The sequence below is a fragment of the Tetrao urogallus genome, assembly GCF_951394365.1.
Source record: "Tetrao urogallus genome assembly, chromosome: Z".
Lineage (NCBI taxonomy): Eukaryota > Metazoa > Chordata > Aves > Galliformes > Phasianidae > Tetrao > Tetrao urogallus.
In genome coordinates, this window is record NC_136816.1 from 56,257,873 (window position 1) to 56,278,868 (window position 20,996).

Genomic DNA, 20,996 nt, shown 5'->3' on the forward strand with positions numbered 1-20,996 from the left:
TACTGACCACAAGTAAAGCATGCTTGTCTGCCTCCAAAGCTTTAGGAAAATGAATTGATTGCCTCCATTTCCAATTAATTATGGTAGTGCTCTTAATTTACCTGGATGACACTTCCTGTTTTCTGTATGCACTGTAATGTCACCTTTGTCTAAAAGGAATTTTGCAATATAAGTGGACGTTTTCTACCTTAAGAACCTTGCACTCTTTTACTAGCACTCATCTGTATGCATGAGATTTTCATTGAACTTTAAGACTCCTACTGGCACATAAGGCACTATAATGAATGCAAAAGTGAGTATGCAAATTAAGACTACCATTAATCACTGAATGTTACCAGGAAAAAAATGCAAGACAGGGAGTAGCATGAAGCATGAAGCATGCAATCTCAGGAATCACTGTAAGCATGTAAAATTGCTGATCTCCTCTTGGGAGCACTACTGACATGTCCTGAGGAAGTAAATTACATATTCTACAGTAGGTCAACATTCAGAATTAACATTACAGAAAGGTTATCTGTTGGCTGCATCCATATTGCCCAAGGAAAAGAAAAGCATACTTCCTTGCCTCGTACTAAAATATAAGAGGCTTAATCTAAGCAAAAATATGTAATCTTCAAATTGTGTGCATGGGTTACAATCATTAGAACAGCTTTGGTTGGATGGGACTTTAACAATTATCCAGTTCCACATACTCCCTGCCATAGGCAGGGCTGCACCCCACCAGCTCAGGCTGCCCAGTGCCCCATCAAACCTGACCTTGAATGCTTCCAGGGATGGGGCATCCATAGTTTCTATGCGGCACCTTCCAAGTAAAAAATTCTAACATCTAACCTAAATCTTCCCTCTTTTAGTTTAAAGCCATTCCCTCTTCTCCTATCTCTACAAGACTGTGTATAAAGTTAGTCCACCCCTCCTGTTGGAAAGCTTCCATAAAGTATTGGAAGGCTGCACTGAGGTCCCCTCTGGAGCCTTCTCTTCTCCAAGCTGAGCAAGCCCAGCTCCCTCAGTCCTTCCTTGTAAGAGAGGTGCTCCAGCACTCTGATCACCTTTGCAGCCCTCCTCTGGATCACTCTAACAACTCCATGTCTTTCCCGTGCTGGGAGCCTCAGGCTTGGATGCCATAATGCAGATGGGACCTCAAGAGGGCAGAGCAGAGGGGGACAATCCCCTCCCTCACTGGCCACCTCTCTTTCAATGCATCCCAGAATGCAGTTGGCCTTCTGGGCTGCAGGCACACAAAGATGGCTCATGCACAGCTTTTCATTCACTAGGACTCTCAAGACCTTCTCTGCAGGATTACTTTCTAAATTCAAAACCACGGTATAAAAGGTGTACAGTCAGTTAATGCTAAAGAGAACACAAGGAATTACAATTCCATTTTTACAATATGGAGTATGTTTCAGTTCAACAAAAGCCTTAATAAACGTTCAAGCCCTCTGAAGTATCCATGGGTCTGATTAACTTCAGAAATTAAATCCAGCACAGCACTTTAAAACAATTATCTTTAAGAGGAAAACTCAGCGTAAACTTTTCAGCAATATACTCAGTAAACTTCCAGGACTATTATTCAAACATCCTCTCCCAAGTCTGAGAAACAGCTTGCACAGACTGAGCCTACTATCTGGATGTTTGGATTTATTTGCCTTATAGCTTCCTACTCAGTCTCACCCTATTTAATATTTATAACTTGATTAACACAATTCCCAAGTTCCCTTAGTTTACTAGCTGTACAGGCAGTATGCCTTAGAAATACAACAAGATTTATCCCAGTCCCCCTTCAAATTTCATTCAGTCTCTCATACTCCCTAAGCAACCCATGACTGATTCCCCGCAAGTTTTTGGCCCTTAAATATTTCCAGGGACAGTACTATTGTTCATAAGGGTTACAAGACTTTCCTAGCTGTACAGTGTGATATAAGGAAATTGAGAGAAGTGCCAGGATGAGTGGCTTTACATGACATGGTCACTATGGATTAGATACTAGTGAAAAAGCTGTGCCTGGCAGAACCAAGCACAAATGAAAGCAGCTCTGTAGAAAAAAAGAAGAGGAAACAAGGCAGCACAGATTTTAGCACAATTCTTCAAGTGGAAAGACTGAGAAGGCTTGGAAAGAGAATGCTAGTGCTGAAAGTGCGGGTAAAACTGAAGCAGAGACGATGTAAATGTCAGACCACTTGCATGCTATTTGGAGAGAAGGTTCCTGGAGATCTAAGAATGTGCCTGGCAGAGAAGATTTAGAAAACAAAAGCTACCCCCCCCAAAAGGTCAAAGAATAAAGAAAGAAAAATAGTAAGAAATATTATACAGCCTTCTAATCTTATACAAATCTTTTAGTGTTGAGAGGAAACAGCAAGTGCTTCAGAGATCCTCCTGCAAAGCCTCAGAACATTTGCTGGAACAATCACGGTACACAACAGCATGAGCTATCAAGTGAACACCCACAGGAAAAATGCACTGGAAATTTTTCAAAAGTCTGGATAGAAGACTGAAAGTTAAGCACAGACCTCTAGAGCCTGGGAAGCATCTGATTTCCCCTTTCCTCATAAAGAAGAAAACTAAAAGGATAGAGTTAAATAGCCTTCAGCAAAGTGCATCTAAAATCCCTGTGTTAAACCATACCCACTCAGCTGACCGGCTTCTATAGTATTACTTGCACTCTCCAGTCTTTTCATAGAATCACAGAACAGTTTGAAGGGACCTCAAGGACAAACAAGCTCCAACCCCGCTGCCACATGCAGGGCCACCAACCTCCACATCTAACACTAGACCAGGCTGCCCAGGGCATTCTTTCCCATTTCTTACTCAGATTATTTTTCATTTCACAGGAGGCAGGAAAGAAGTAGAGAGAATTCCACATTAATAATTTACATGCCAAAATGTAGCAAATACACCATGATTTCCTGAATAGCCTCTTCAAATACACAATTACTATTAGTTCTGGCTACTAAAAACTACTTTAAAAACTATATATATTGTTTAAATTGACATTGAACAAAAACTAAAAAATTGGTTAGCCTTTTTTTGGTGGAATTCCTATGCTTCAAGGTTCTTTGCTTATACAGAGTTCATAAATCATACTTAAAGCCACTCCAGGTTAAATCTCCTACAACCTCAAGGAACAACATGCAATCCCATTCTCCTTTCTCTCTTCCAAAGGCTGCTCAGTTAATCTTAAAAAATTCGTCTAGCTTCCCTGAATTTATCTGAAACTTTGGGACATAGAAAGAAAATTTTCTTATAACTTACGAGGAAAAAAACCCAAAACAACATTAATTGCTTTATGGGCTCTCCAACTCCCTACAAGACTATGCAAGGAAAAGTACTGGAAGCCAGATATGGCGATTAAAACAATGATTTTAAAAAAGCCCCATCACTGCGCCACCAATAATTGAGCTGACCTACAAACTGACACTGCAGTAAAGGCATAATTAGCAACTTAGTTTGGTTATTTTATCAGATCCCCCCCAGGCACAAACATTTTCACATCTAATAGGAGAAAGTCATAATCAGGCAGATTTTATTTACATTTTTATTACGTACTCATTTCCTAAACATTACTTATCCTTATTTGTAAAGGAGTCACTTTAAAAATTCATATCAAATCAGTTATAAAAAAGTAACCCAAAATGAAAAACAAGAGACAGCCTATTCACACAGCAAGACATTCCATTAAAAAAATGAATCTAAATTCAATGACAAAGTTATCTTGAAATAAAACCAAAATATTCAAGATTTACCTTCCCATTCTGTTGGAAAGTCACCCATCTCGTACTGGTATGCTTGCCGATTTACTGCTTCTACAAACCTTCTTTCAGGTTTAATTTGCCCTACAGCAAAAAAGAGAAAAAGAAAAAAGAAACAGTTATATGCAAATGCATATATATACATACACACACACACATACAATATTTAAAATACTAATTATAGTATTGTTTTGAAAGACCTCTTAATCACACAAATGTAGTAATGTCTGGAAGATAAAAAATGAAGGATTTAAATAGTGAGAAAAATGATTATCACCAAGATATCTATTTGAGATGCTATCTATTTCAGTAACTTCATCATAAATTTATATGTTATGTTGCCCACGTGGATTATTAATGGCCCAAACTGTCTACCTCATTGTACCTCAAGACTAACACTCCTTTTGAAAACACTTCACTGAGGACCCATAAATCAAACCTGCATTTCCCTTCATTCCCTTTGCTGGCAAGGGTCCGGAAACTTGAAAATGCTATAGAGGCAAAAAAATCAGCACAGACTTCACTGGTGAGCTCTGCCAAATGTTCAAGCCACATCAGACCCATTGGTGGCAATGCCTCTGGGCACATGAGCCTTTCCACATGCTTAACAGCTAACTATTTACTGCATTAAAAAATGAAAAACATAAAGATCACTCTGATAGGAAATATTCAATACATCAAAAGAGGAGCCATTGTGGAGAAGCTGCATCTACAACCCACTCAGATTCTGCAACAGTCAGAAACGAAAAACTGAGGCTTGACTGTGATACAGAACACAGCAGATGCATTGTCTGAGGAATACCTAGTGTTTATTTAAGCTTTTAAAAATATATTTAAAATATTTTAATCACTGCAGTCTTCACTTTTTGTCCCAAAATCTTTTAAATCTAGTAGATAATACAAAATATGTGAAATTTCTCCATTCTTCACAGAGAAAAGACTTAATTCCCCAGCCTCTTTGTGCCAGGCCCATGCGGCTGTTATGATTTGACATCCTGCAGAAATACTGAAATAAATATCCACCTAAAATATTTTTTTCATACTGAAAGACAGTCGTTGCAATTTACTCATCTCTGTATACTATTGCTCACTGTTAAGTACTTAGCTCAGCAAAACAGTAAGAACTTCCAAAGATATTGCTGATCCTGTATGAGTCTAGGAATTAACACTCTTCTTCATTACTGTAAAGTCACCACTTTATACTGCAAACACAGCACCATTTAAACAACTGTCCAGTATTTGAGTTCCACACAGAGATACAAGAACACAGTGATTAAACACCAGCAAGCGTAAAGGAGTTTGTTTTTCCACTCCTAACACAAACTGTGATTGATGCTGGCAGTGAGAATTCATTGCACTGTAACTTGCGGTCAGATTGAATAGGATCATTCAAGGCTTCAGAATACTTGCAATATATGACAGAACGATCAAGGAAAAGATTATCAAGGCAGTTTCAATGCATTTGTAGGTGTTGGTGCCATATCTTGGGATTGCCCTCTAGATGTTAATCCCAGTCCCACAAGATGACTTGTATATATCAATTCTGTAACTTTATTATTATTTTTAATACTAAGGACAATGTGGTTACTGGTCACAGCCAACACGTTCATGAAGGCAAGGTCCTGTTAAACTAACTTAATTTCCTTTTACAACAAGGTCATCCATCTAGTTGACCAAGGGACACCAACTGATGCTATTTTCTTGGATTTCAGTACAGCTTTTGTCCTTCTGGACAAAATGTCCAGCATACAGCCAGACAGAAACATAATGTAATGGTTATATGAGGGTGGCAGTAAGTCACTAGCAGGGTTTCCCAGAGCTCCATTTTAGGGTCAGCCCTCTTTAATGCTTATGTATACCACTTGGACGTAGGACTAGAATGTGTTTTGAGCAAGTTTGCTGACTACGAAATTAGGAGGAGCTGCTGACTCCATCAAGGGTGGAGAGGTTTTGTAGAGAGATCTAGACAAATGAAAGATCTGAACAATCATCAACTGCATGAAGTTTAACAAGTGCTGGATTAGGGGCAACCCTAACTATAGATATAGCCTGGGGGATGAGACACCGGAGAGCATCTTCAATGAAAGAGATTTGGGGGTCTTGGTTAAGAGCAAGCTGAACATCAATTAACAGTGTGCCCAGATCACCAGGAAGGCCAGCAGTTCAGGTTGTGCTTCCAGGAAGAGTCTCCTAACCAGATGGTGAAACGGCACTAGAACAGGCTCTACAGGGCAGTGCTCACAGCACCGAAATGTTAGTGCTCAGGAAGCATTTGCATGATGCTCACAGATACATGGTCTGATTTTTTTAGTAGTAGTGTGGAGTCAGAAGATTAGTCCAGCCTTATGGGTTCCTTCTTACTCAGGACATTCTATGATTCTAATAAGTGATTACACATATTATATAAATTCCTAGGTCAGAGAAAAGGTTGAAACCATATTGCTTCTTATCTTTGATGTTTATTCTATTGAAGCAAAAACAAACAAATAAAAACAAACAAACAAAAAACAACCACCCACAAAATATCCAAAAGATGGAAAAAAAACACAAAAACACCACACTATTATCAAAGAAAGGCAGCTGTTGAGCAGTAAGAAAGAAACAATCTCTGCCTCTGCTAAACAGAGTATTTTGTCAGAACATTTAGGGCTAAATGGATTGTAAACCAAATGAGGATACTTGTTCTGAGACATGACAAATTTCTTTCAAGCAGCTAGATTAAAATCACTCCTAAATAAAATGTGAGATAAACAAAACAGAGTTCTCTGGATCCAGATGTTCTACAGCATCTTCTTTAGAGTCAAAAAGGTGAAGAAATACAAAACAAAACAAAAAGTAATAAAGAAAACACCACCCCAAATCACAGCCCTAGCCCAAGTTAGAAACCAAGCCCAAATTGCATGTTTCCACTGCATTGTAACATCACATTTCAAGTCTGCAGGGACTTTGTGCTTGAGTACGTCTGCAACATCTAAACAGAACGTATCACTCAACAGGCACACTTTGAGTAAGAGCCCAGAGCAGCACAGAAACCATCAATAGGTATGGTAAACTCCGCAGAAAGAGAACTAGAAGGCGTAATTTGAAGCGTGAATAACCATACTTAACATTTGGTGTAACTACTTTACATTAATGTCCTGAAAGCTGAAGAATCAGCAAAGGAGCAATTCTGATGCTGATGATTCTTCATTCTTAAATAAATGGTCAAGAGCTGTAGATAGCCAAATATCTGCTCTAACAGAAGTGTCCAGACATCAAAATTTGTCTAGAAATATCTCATCATTTTATTCACCTGACTGTCAAACAGCTTATGGTGAAAGAGAAGACTCACAGTTCCTATGCATGCTTACAGTCTCCAAAGAGCTTGACAAACAGTAAATGTTGCTGCAACTGCAGAGAAAGTACTTGGGACTTCAGACTGAAAATTCTCTAGGAAAGAAACCTGCTTTGATGCTCATTTCAGACTTTACGCAAGCATATGCAGGCCATCCTCTGCTTTTTGGTCATTGCAAGACATTCAAACTGGTCGAATGGGTTCAAGAATGATGCTCTTCTCTCTAACATTAAATAGTTCACTTTAATAAAATCACAATGCTGCAAACAATTATGAGCTTCTGTGTAGCCAACTTGTGCTCACTTACTTTGACATAAAAGATGTGAATGACAGCATCCTGTGCTGTAATTCCTGGAAAGAAAATCTAATAGTCTAAAAAGGATGTACTTATAGCTCTACTAGAGCTAACAGCCCATGGATTTTACACGTATTTATGCAAACTTTATGTTTCTAAAGCTTGCTGTACTCTCCAGACAGTGTCAGTTTAAAAACACTTTTTACTGCAGTCTGACCGAGAAACAAACTCTCTCAGTGGTCGCTGAGATTTAAAAAGCTCTGCCAAATGCTCTGGTGCCTAGTCCCCAGCAAGATGTATCAAACATGGTCCCTATTTTTAGCTCATCGAAAAGCCCTGCAAATTGTACCTCATGAAAGCAACAGAAAGCCCCAGACAGATAATACACCTTTACAAAGAACCTCTGTTTTGTAAATTAATCTACAATACACTTACTGGAAACATGCAATATCACAATTCTTTTTCCAACAAAGGTGCAAATAAAGCCAGTATAAGCATCATTTCTGGAATAGCTGGTGGATGTCTTGTGCTCTGGCATGTAGACGCTTATTCCCAACTGTTCTTTCAGTTTGTTTTGGTCTATCAGATTCAAGAAATTGTTTTCTACCAATTACTGCCAAAATGTGAAAAGAATCCAGGAACAAAGTACCAAATATTTTCTGTAATTGCATGAAAACCTATTTAAAACAGGGATTTAGCATGTATAAAAGGGAATTTAGCAAGTAGATATGAAATGGTACAATCACTTGTATTTCATAAATAAAAACAATGCATGAAGATAAACAAAACGGCCATCATGCAGGGAATAGAAATGGGCAAGTGACAGCAAGGGTATGAATTGTAAATGAAATGAAAAGAAAGTTACAGCTGTGGAGAACACCAATTAAACAATGCAACCCCACAAAGCAGTGTTACATTCTGGTTTGAATGATTAATTATGTTTCAATTATACATCATGCACAAACTCTCATTTGCCATTTCTTTTTTTCTTCTACAGTATAAATCAAATTACTACAGCCAGCTGCACTAAAGGAGCTAATGCTATTATTTTTTTTAAAATAGATTTTAATAAATTTTACAAAAGGATTTCAGGTTTGAGATTGGCCAAGAACATTTAGTCATATACAAGGACTGAATAGAATTACGGCTAATACTGTGCGCTGTACTTTGAAGATCAGAGAATACCAGTATGCTATCTTGCTTGCTTTTCTCTACAGAGCATAAAGAAGTAAAAATAAGAGCACAACTTCTGAAGTAAAGGGCAAGAATTTTATGTTATTCATTCTGTCATGAAAGTTGTGAAATTAAACTTCACAGCTGTGCTTGCACTATTTGGTACAGCCTGAGACAGAACATTTGAGAGCAAAAGAAAGGCATCAATAAAGTCCAATGTCCAGAGACAGGAAAACAAAACAAAGATGCAGATACATCAACATCCCACAAAAAATAAACTCCCACTATGGTTCAGTTGCTCATTGCCACCTGCAAAGCAATTACACAACTCTTAGCAGCATCTCAGCTAGATGTGAATAGAGTTCCTAACATTTAAGACATGAGACACAGTTAGACTCCATCTAAGCATGCCAATGTGGCTCTAAACTTGGTGGTGTGGTCTATAATCTGTTGTAACAGCCCGAGTACCATCTAAGTGGCTCTATCTGCAAACACTAATGTCAACTTGAGACACACTGAATGTGATCATTCTGTTAAAAAATACATATATGTCTCTCTGCCCATCTAGTAGGTGAAGTAACATTATTTGGGTATTCTCACATGCTTCAAATAACAAAATAAATGTTTATAGAAGCTTAGTTACTGATGTTGTTCAGGTTAGGAGTATCATTTTGGTACCTTTTTTTTTTTTTAATGAGATCAAATAATACTTCCTAAAAAGTACAATTTCTTAGTGGACTAAGACTCATAACACAGAATCTTTCAAAAGCTTTATAAAAATATATATGTTTGAATTAACTCTTGCTTTATACTGCTAACTACCTTTTAACCTCTGCTTCAGAAATTTGTGTCTTTATGCTTGACTGCCCCCATTACATTCATTACTGAATGTGTTTTCCAATAATACTCTTACAGAAGGGGAAAAAAAACCCAGCATTTTAGCTGACTTCGGTCAGGTCAAAAGTGGTGCAAGCAGTGAAGAAAGAAGAAAACTTTCACAAAAAACAACGTATTGCAACAACGTCTCATTCTCCTTCAGAACTACTTGGAACACTGAAATAAAGGTGTGGAATAGGGAAAAACTAGCTGAAAACCAAATGAGTCAAATGAGTCAACCCAGGAATTCATCTCCTCCAATTTGGGAGTCTCCATGGTCACCTGGCATTTCAGCAAAACAAACGTGCACAAAAGATGACCACCAGTCCTCTCTGGTCAGTTTTTCTACTTCCCCAGTTTCACTCACTCAATAAATTTTGGGGTAACCAGCAGAGGTCCATGAGCTTTATACTCATGCAAATTTTATACTCACATAGCCTCTAAAAACCTTTTTAGAAGTGTTTGACAGTTCAGGACTTTTCAGGTACTTTTCAAAGATTTCTATGTTCCTAAACTGCATTTTAATTTCCACAAGTAAGACTAAAAATACAGTTGTGTTACTATACTTTCCTAACTTAATCCCTAAAATGTAAACTCATAGAAATAATGACGTTCACAGAGATTCTTATTACTGCAAAGTTATCAAATTAATCTCATTAGAATTCCAGCACACTCCTTTCTGATTCAAGAAGCTATGGTACGTGATCCTCATGCTTATATACTGAGATGTCACACAAACTCTTTTATTCGTAAATGTCTCAACATGCTAAGAAGCTGTACTGATGTTACCTGTGTTTCATCATACTAAAGCACAATTCTGCAATGAAACGAGAAACCACGCAGCTCCTAAGGAAAGCAAGTGAAAAAGTAGTTTTTCAGCATGTTCAAGTGAAACTTAGTGTGCAAGAAGTAAGCACTGAATACAGATTGAAGGTACTTAAACACAACTAATACAAAACAAAACAAAACAACAACAAAAAAACCCAAAAACCAAAAAACACAAACAACCTTCCCATAATAAGTCACATAGCAGCAAAAGACTCTCCAGGCTATATCCTGATTTGCATTTGTCCTGGTGCTAAAGAAACAGTATCAGCTACAAAAAACTCCTTTATCAGTTTCTGGAACATCTACCTGTCTACTGATCTCAGAATTATTTTGGTTGACACTGCTTAGCTTGCAAGACATGTTGAAACTGCAGCATAGGATGATGCAGATACAGATCACTACGAGGAAAAGGCTTATGAATAGAATTGTGTGGGTATAGCAGCCTCACCCTGCACTGGAAGTTACATGTGCAGTACTCAATGCATTGAGATGAGAAATGAATACTTTAACATTCTCTTTGCTGCAGTCCCTTAAAGCACAGGTATTTTGAAATATGGATACCGCAGAAGTTGTAATCTCTCAAAGATGCTGATCATTATGATAGTGTTTCTACTAAAAAGGAGGTACTACAACATTTAAAAATTTTCCCCACTCATCTGCTTCAATGGAAACACAAAGGGAAAGCAAGACACAAAAATTCATTTCCAGAAGATACATCTGTTCAATTATATAACGACATTTGTCTCGACATCCTTTCTTATAATTGTTTTGACAACCTCAACTTGTTTTTGCAAATGCATACCTCCTTTTTGAATGACCAACATAATGGAACTTCTTACACAAAAACAAAATTCAGGTCTTGCATAGCCGCTCATACATCTGTGTGTGTGCCTATGAATGCGATGGAGCAAATGCGTGTGAAGAGATGAGATTTCCACCCCTAAGAGAGATGATCTACTTTTGCACATTTTGTTATCATTCATTCTCAACTCTGGGAATTTACTACAAAATCAAATTACCTATATGATACCTTCTGTAATTACCAGTAAGAGTCTTATTTTTCCAGTTAAGGATACTTTTGATTTTTAGCAGAAATTTACATGCCATACAGAATAGTAAATGTACATTTTAGTATCAATATTTAGTTCAAATCAATTAAACTGAGATATCATTTCCTTCTGGCTGCCTGTATTTTTCTTTAATCCCGGTGAGTGTAGGACCTTATTACAAGTAATTTGCTACCCTAAGGCTAAGGAAAAAAATGCTACCCTCACAATTTTTGTCATTTTTCCCTCACTTCCCCTGCAGGCTGCTACTGTTGATGGCCTTTATGGAAATCAAAATTCTATCAGTAGCTGCATATTTCATGGGACGTCCATCTTCATGCTGAATTTCCAACTGAGTGTCAAAACAATCTGTGGATTTCTTCCTGATGAAGCATACTTTGAATTGTAAATTTCTGCAATTTTCTCATGTTAGAATTTGAGCTGCACTAAAACAGAGCTAACCCAGATACAGAGCCTAGAAGCTTGAGACAGGTCATTTTTCTCCTCATTCTCACTGTCACTGAAAGGGTTAATTAGCCCATGGAAAATGGCTTGTTTGAAAAACCTTTTATATAAAAAAAATCGAATCTCTTCTTCTATTCCTTTTAGTTATAACATAAAATAGGAAGGCCTTCTGTATATTCCAAAGGCTTCTTCATTTTGGACTATTTTGCATTAATAAAAAAAATAAATCAGAAATTGGCTGCAGTGAGACTTAACACAATTTCCCATAGTGTCAAAATTATCAAATATTCAAGGAGGAAAAATTCACTTTGCAGCGAAAGGTTGATTCTTCTAAATCCTCACGTTAAATGCTGAGGGAAAAAGGAAAACACATAAGTAAATATCTAAGACTGAAGCTGTTAGCATAATTTTGAACAGTTTTCCTTTAATGCAGTAAAACAAAATAAGATTTCCTATTCCAATACTGCAGTTTAAAAAGCACACACAGCCTACCTTACTGCTATTGTAAAATAGCAACCCAAGTATTCTTCTGCTTTAAAAGAACACCTGTTTCTCTCTTCTGTAGACATTACCACAAAATATCTAAAGCAATGCTACTTTGCCAGTTTGCAAGCAGACTAAATAATCCAGTTATTACATACCCTTCTCATTTCCTTTCCATATAAAGGAATACCATTCCAGTGAGAAACTCCCTAATAAAAACAATGTATGCATTTATTTGCTAAGCACTACCTGCCTTGTATTTCTTTTCTCCTCTCCTGGGATGAATGCATGTGCTGAGGCCAGCGGCTGGGAGGAAATATTAAACTGTATATCACCCACACTAGAAACTATGATTTTGTTTCAGATGTTTCAACAAAAAGAACTATCTCCCAAAACAAAGGCCTGTTATTCAGTTCACACAAGAATTTAATGGGGCACCTGCTTTTGTATACACAAAATTTAAAGTTTATTTTTAGAACAAGGAAAACAAGCTAAAAGTGAGCAGCTACAGAATAATTCCCTTGCTGAAGACTGTTAACGAGGTTTTAGCACTTTCTTCCATCTGAAGCATTAATTTGGTGAAGCTTCTCTTGCACGTGTCAGGTGACCTTCACTACATTCTCTTACATGAACTGGATTGACTGGTGACTTGAATATACTTCCAAACTGAGGAAACTAGCTGATTCTTACAACTTCTGTGAATGGTTTCTTAACCATAACTATGATTTGTTGAATTTAAAAAACCAACCAACCAGCCAAATAAAATAAAAAAAAAAAAAACCAAAAAACAAACAACCAAACAACAGCAACAAATGAAACAGTGAGAGAACTATTCTGTCTAAAAGCAGGTTTATTTCAACAACTAGCCCAAGGTAAGAAAGCTGGTAAGGGGCCACATGCTAGTTAGGCGCAAAATGAGCAGACCAGTAGGGCAACTTACTCACAGTAGAGACTACTTGGGCTTTCTTTTACACCACACTCATTAAACTGGTCCACATAAACTTGTTATTAGAACACAAATTCCATTACCAGCTTGACAAAAAAATAATAAAAACATCCCTAAATATTATTTCAGTAGATCTCTTTTTGCTTCATGGAATCACAACATCCAAGACCAAATACTGCTCGGATTTTATTTCGATTTCACAGTCAAATATTTATTAGTGTTACCAGTAAGACAAAAGCACACCTTAATTTCTTCTTTAATGCCAGTCATTTGGCATAGTGAAGCAGATGTTCAGTCACAGGTCTCAGCACTTGAGTTACAGATTCTGTCTCGTAGAGCAGATAGTAAAAATGACAATTACTGAATGCAATTACTGAATTATAATAGCTTTCATTCTAACAGTTTCTGGAATATTGCACTATTTCATTACATTTATCTAAGGAGGTTGCCAGAAAGAACAGGAGGTATAACAAAATCTGTGTATATTTGACAAAGTATCTACAGAAACACCACCAACAGTACTTACTACAATATTTACAAAGCACAGGCACCAGGAATCCATTCTAAGCATGTTTATCCATCGTGATTTGCCATTTTTTGATCACTCAGCTTAAATTTAGTTTTATCTTACATAATTCAGAATGTAGTACACAGATACATTTCATACATGCAATTCTGGAATATCACACAACGTTCCTAAAAATCAACACCATCGCAGGCTAAATAAAATGCTTTCATACACTGAGGGGTTGGAAATAGGCAATCTTTAAGGTCCATTCCAACCCAAGACATTCCATGATTATATGATTACAATTAAACGAGTTAAATAACCTAGTAATATAGACATAGATGAAAATACTCAAGCTTAAATGCTTAACACAAGGTAACAATTTTAAAATATAGGCACATTTTCAATAGGGATACAAATATGAAGCCAGCAAATGACTCTGTCACTGTCAGAATCAAGAACAAACAACATCTCACCGTATGCAAGTAGAATCCTTTCCTTCCCTCACTTCTTTTGAGGTAACTTTGAATCACAGAATCACCAAGTTAGGAAAAGATTTCTAAGATCATCCAGTCCATCCGCCCACTCACCACCACTGACCTGTCTTCCTTCGTACCACGTCTGTGTGTTTCTTTAATGCCTTCAAGGACAGTAACTCAACCGCCTCTTCAGGCAGCCTGTTCTAGCACCCAACCACTCTTCTGGAGATTAAATTTTTCCCAGCATCCAACCTGAACCTCCCCTGGTGCAAGTTGAGACCATTCCCTCTCATCCCATCACTAGTTAAGCAGGAGCAGAGGCTGACCTCCACCTCACTACAACCTCCTTTCAGGTAGTAAACTTTTATAGTAAATGCTAATATTTGTCGATAGTATGCCTTAACTGTATTCTAGTTCTCTCCACTAAGACATTGTTTCCAAATGTATAAGTCAGTGTGGCTGTTCCCCTTCAATCACTTTTCTGGAGTACACATTTTTTCTAAATTCTAAAACAGCATCTGAAAGCTTCTGAAGCATTAGGCACCATCTACAGGTCTTTTTGAAAGTAACACACACCTTTGAAACTTTTGGTCATCCTACTGTCAACTGCTGATAGGCTTATTTAGTCATAACTTAAAAGTTTTTATTCCTATTCTGAATGCAATGTGTTATCATTCCTCATTACTGAGAGGTCTCTATGTTTGTACTTACTTAGTCTGTCTCATAATTATTTTCTCCATTCAACTTTTTAGCACCATCAAACATCTTTTAGGTGTACTATCCAAATACCTCCCAATACTGATATGCAGGAAACTATTTTGTTGTCTGCCAGATGTACACTGTTTGTTAGAGCTCTAACGTTTCTCATATGAAAAAAACAAAAACAATTTCTTAGGAGCTGTTTCTGCATTTAAAATATTTTGCAGTCTCTCACATTTTCTAACATTCTAACATTTTGTATGCAGAATCAAGGCTAACAAATAAAGCAGTATTCAGTAAGTCACAAGCTCTGGCCTTAGAATAGAAAGTTTTCTTAATTCATACAAATGTAACTTCCATCATCTGTGAGCTTCTTCAGCACGGCAGAATGAATGCTGCTGGAAGTTTCTTGGGAAGCTATCTTGAAGTAAGGAGTATATAAAACTATTCAGCAGTATGCATGTACAAATGAGCAGATTATTTGTAAAAGGATAAAATGCCACTGCTACTTGTGAATTATCACTAATAGAGATGTTTCTATACTCTTCACACTCGGAGAGTGCGAGGAGGAAGGAAGGAGAAAGTCTACTGAATACTGCATACACATCATAACTTTACTTACTGAGAGAGTTACTGCATGGTTGAAAAAAATATGGAAAAACAACAACAACCTGTCCCAAATTATAATATAGAATTATTTCTTTTCAATCAGAACTGTACCAAGAGATGCCAGGAAGCGTGCAAGGAAACAAGCAAGAAAGTCAACAGATCATGCTGTCAATTTTAGACATTATAATGTTTTTCAGAGATAAAAATATTTTATATGATAATCAAACAGATGGAAATTCTCATTTTATAACTAGACTGACACTTCAGATTAAAATGAGAGCTACTCCCATTCAAGAAACAGATATGCCATTCCCAAAACAATGAAATCAATTTTGCAGAGACTAAACTGATATTATTATATCCCATTATATCTTTATGAAATTTACTTACAATTGAATTTTTGAACTTACAATTGAATGTTTAAAAAACAACAGGCATGAATGCACAGTAGAATAATGTGAGAAAAAATAATAGTTCCTTCTTTGGGGATGGGTAGGAACATCTCTGCAGGGTTAAGGCTCTCCATAATCTCTACTGCAAGTACAGTTCTGTTCTTTTCCTCTCTGATTAGACTGCTTTAAATGGCAGTTATAAATGGACTGAACCCTAAATACCTATCACTGCCCAACATTTAAGCTACCATTGAAAAGTACTTTTCATGCTCTCTAAAATGCTTATTTTTAACTAAAACCATTACAAAAGAAAACCTGATCCAAGTCTTTATCTTCTGTTACCTATTTCCAATGTACAATTAGTCTTCCATGACACATTCTAAAATATGTCAACAATACTGCACTCAAAACAAGCAAACAGAAAAATCACAGATCTTTCTTGGTATGGTTACATTTCTCTCTCTTGTGACCTTCATTGACTTCCAGTTTTTTCTGCTGCGTCAGCATTCTGAACAGCAAGATGAGCTAGAGAGCACCAGTGCCAACTAAACAGGATCTGCTGGAATTTTTCCAACAGCTGCTATCAGAAATACGTAACTCCAAGCCTGCAGCATTGCCTGGAGTTGTGACTAAAGTGCAGAACCCAGCACTTTGTCTTGCACTTAGTATTTGGTGGAATGAGAAACAAAAAAAGCTCTCTGCAGATTATGAAAACACAGTAAGGAAGAAAAAAAATATTTGAGATTTCCAGTACCATTAATATTCCAAGGAAGATATACAGGTACCATCACAGGGCTGGCAGAAACAATGAGCAGAAATCATCGCTCCATCTGCATTGCATGGAGCAATATCAGTGTAACAGCACAGATGTCTATAATCCACCTAGCAGCCTGTATAAATCCACACCTGATCAATACAGAACAAATGACCTGGCAACTGTAATTTTAGCATTATGTAATGCCTAACAGTATTTTCTCTAAACACTTCAGTAAATCTATTCTGCCTACGCAGCCAGGAAACCAGTCTGTGAAGCTATGCCTTCTTTCAGGTCTTGCCCTCCAATTGAGGAATAACAAAAGCATTTCAAAGTAAAGAAAGCAAGAATTATTTCCTTTCCACACCCAACTAGAAAGAGGGCTTGAATTTGTACTGTATAGATCAACACAGAACAAAGCATCGCACAGAATTGCCTTTGGATTCCACTGTGCTCCAATTATAATAATGAATTTAATTTCTTCTAGTTCACATGATTCAATTACAATTAATTCCCCAAATACCTTTAGTAAGCTGCGTTAGTACTTCAAGTTATGCCATCCCTTACCACTACAGAAAGATTTCTTTCTCTAACTCTTTTCACCAAGGATAATGCTTCTACAATGATCCAAGAACAAACGAGGAAGGGAACACAATCCCTTTCAGCACCAAAGAGGCCAGAACATGATTTTAATCAACAGCTGCTTTATTTCAACTATCAGACGTAATGTAGCTTTGTGAAAGCATTTCTGTAACATGTTTAAAGATAAGCAAGCAAGCTGTAAAAATTTCCTACAAGCCAGAGACTACTGAATGTATTCCAGCTGCAAAGCAAGTATGAGTGTTTGAAAGAAGAGACTGAAATGGTCGATTAACACATACTTAAACATTTTAACATTCCAAACTTTTAAGCCAGAGCAATTCCAGTTAACTTTTTCAAGTTGCGTATGATTTTTTTAAATGTTTTGAGAAGAAAAAAAGCATTCAGAATAACAGTTTTTCCATCTGAACAGACTGATAAACTCAACCAAGGAAAAAACATAAGTCACTAATAGTTTCTATTCACCACCGTTTGATTAATTCTTCCCGTTATCAGAGTGGTGCAAGGTGGAAAGTAAATTCGGTTAAGTGCAATTGTAGGCTCCAAACGATCTTTGTGATATGGTACACAATTCACTGCACTTTGATTTTCCATGCAGTGGGCCTCCAGACAGAACCTAGATCATTCTTCAGAAGTATCTTTAGGACAGTATCTTAGATATCTGCATTTTCCCTCAAGTAGTACAATATGCAGTGTTGTTCCTTCCCCATCCCTCCCCCAAAAGTATACTGGTTGCAATAAGATGATTTCTGTGTAAACTAGTAATATTAACAGCTATGAAACCACGTGACAAAATTCAATCCAGAGTTTTTGTAAACTCTTCTAAAGATCACACGATATTAATATCATACATACATTACATATTTTAACAATTTTCAAATGCATTACTACAAGACATTCTGATAACTATTCTTCAAACAATAGCTTACCACGTATTTGCACATACACTCAACAAAGCTTAGAGACAAACTTGGCCAGACAGCCAAATGCAGAGCCATCACTCAGGAGGGAGTTCAGGACATGTTGCTGGTGAAGCTCTTTCCCTTCCTGTAGAGTAGATGTGACTGGCTACAAGATGCATCTGTGACCTATGCTTCTTCCTTATTTAAGCTGCCTGCTCACCACCTGGTACGATGATAAAGCAAAATGCTAAATACATAATAGCCAGGACACAGACTAGGTAGGAGTAATGGATTGTGCTGTTGCACCTTGGAACAACAGAAACCAGACAACTACTCATAACTGACAGATGCCTATATTCCTCCTTTAGAGCACAGTCAGTCACACCCTGAAATGCTATGGTTCCAAAAAATCTAGAAGTCAATTTGATCTCGAAACAGACTGAGCCTCCTTCCACAACTCAAGAAAGCCCTGTCTGGGAGCCATCCAAGAGGAGCTTCTCAGAAGCATTACCTTATCACTGCACAGAGCACAGACCACGCAGACTTACAGTACGCCTGAGGGGAAGGAAGTAGAGTATTAGTAGAGGTTCCACTGACATTACAGAACCTCTTAAAATCTTCAGATTGGCAATCTTCTCTCTTGCTGGGATGTTTAAAATAACTTCTTCCATACGTTTAATATATGCCAAAAATCTGTGACTCCAACAAATCATACCATATCTTCCTACCAATCTACATTTTGTTCTAATATGAAACAAAAATCAGAATCTCACATCTAATCCTAAAAAAGCCAATGAGTTAAAATAGCTCAGCTTGCAAGTGCCACAGCTAGCTTGAGGGACACAGGGTAAGGAACGAACAAGATCTCTCCCTTTCAGCTGTAGGAAGCTATAATGCAAATAGCTGAGCCAATCCCACTTCATCATCTTCAGGTTCACTAGAGATCCTGGCTCCAATTTTCTGGAATTTATACAATACTACTACATACCTGGGTCAGACTCAAAATCAGAAAGTGTCCATTTTCCAGCTTCGGCTCAGAAACTGCTTACAGGATGTGTCTTTTACCAGACGCGACAGAAATTTCACAAAAACAGCTGATTTCATAAACTATCACATTCCCAATTAACTACTGCAAGAACAATCTAGGAAATCACAGTACATGACACTGAAGTAATATCATGATTTGTTTAATAAAATAAATTGCTGTTGGTCCTGTATTCGCGTTTCTCAAATCAGGAATGAAACGTTCTTTTTTTAAATGATGAAATATCCACATTACAATACCCAATATATTTTAATAACAAAAACAGGTATTTATATTTCATCTGAAGTAATTCTTACCTAGACACAGAACTGACACTACACTGAATTTTTAAAACATTATCTCAGAGAGATGAGACAATAACCACAACTTATTTCTAGAACTACTGCTTTGACTCCTTCGTAATCATCACAAAAGGGTCAAATCAGAATTTGGCTTTGTGAAGTAAGATAGCCATTCTCAATGCTTTTACAAATATGAGCAAAGAAAAAAAAATGAGTACCTTGCAAATCTCCACTTTCACAGATAGGCAAAAATGAACAGTGCAGCCCTTATTCTTTAGAATTATTATAATTATCCAAAGTGCATGTGGACTAGCAAGCAGTTCAGCTAGCATTTGAGCTAGAACTGCTACTCAAAGTAGCAAACCCGTCTCATTCTCACACTTGCTGTTTTTTGCTCCCTTACGCTGAGGTACTGTACAGCCTGTGCCATCGTCCACAGCAGGTGACTACTCCTCCTCCCAAAAGGAAGTGTCTGGTTAGACAAAAGAAGGACCCAGTATGAGCCTGCACAAGCATCTGCAGCAAGAGTGGGAGAAGACAGGATAAAAAGGCAGGCATGAGCAGCCCCATGAAGGACCATTCCAGTTCGGTTTTATTTGACAAATACTTTTTTTTCTGCTAGCTCTGTTTGGAGATTTACTGTACCATGGAAATAAACATGGATTTTTAATTCTTTTTTATTAGTATAGGTAACTAGTTTCTCACAAAACCACTACATTTATCTTTGGAAATTTCAGAATTCAGCATTTCTATTATATTGCTCAAATCAACTATTTATAATTTGTGTTTATAATTTAAACCCCAATACATGCCACATGTATTAAATTAAATACATACAGAACCTCTCTTTCAGTAACTATCTCACAAGAATGCTGAAAAGAACAGTAAAGTTTTGCAAGACAGCAGAAGCTTTGTCAAGGACTTAAAAAGAACCCATGTATTTGAGAAAAAATGTCCCAAGTTGGTTTTTGTTGTTGTTGTTGCTGTTGTTTTTTGTTTTGTTTTGTTTTGTTTTTTTTAAATCTGATGCAGTAAAAGAGATAACACATGGGGGGTTGGCTCTAATCAAGCCTTTGTTCTCTAACTAATATTTCCTAACTAACTACAAATAGAGAGATATGTGTTACTTCCACTTAAAAAGGTCTTATTACTGTAACTGAAATACTCATAGTTCCACAATCTGACATTATTAACACCAGGACAAACTTTTTTTGTTTTCTAAATCTTCTAGAATATTAGCTCATTTGAAGTTTAAAGTATTTTCTAAATTGTGTTGCTTTCCCCACACACACACTGCTCCTGTAAGCTGTACCTTCCCAATACCTTGTTTCTTAAAAAAAAAATTCTTAACATTTGTTCAAATGAGCAAAAAAGGTATCTCTTTAATACCTTGCTGCTCGACACATTTGTTTGAACACAGTTCTACATAAGCCACAGATTTTGCCACTCAATCCTATTCCTGTCCAATTCCTAATCTAATTTGGTACTTTAAAAGTCCGCACACACGCACAAAAAAAAAAACAAACACAAAAAGCTTA

At 37.0% G+C, this 20,996-nt stretch overlaps 1 protein-coding gene across 1 annotated transcript in view; it reads right to left on the bottom strand.

The window, feature by feature from the left end:
• NDUFAF2 (NADH:ubiquinone oxidoreductase complex assembly factor 2) overlaps positions 1 to 20,996 on the bottom strand; it is a gene marked incomplete at both ends in the record, with an annotated part of 61,199 nt that overhangs the window by 33,560 nt on the left and 6,643 nt on the right. The window contains one exon of the mRNA XM_079548287.1: positions 3,738 to 3,827. Within this exon, the coding sequence (XP_079404413.1) occupies positions 3,738 to 3,827 (90 nt within the window). The remainder of the gene's footprint in view (positions 1 to 3,737; positions 3,828 to 20,996) is intronic.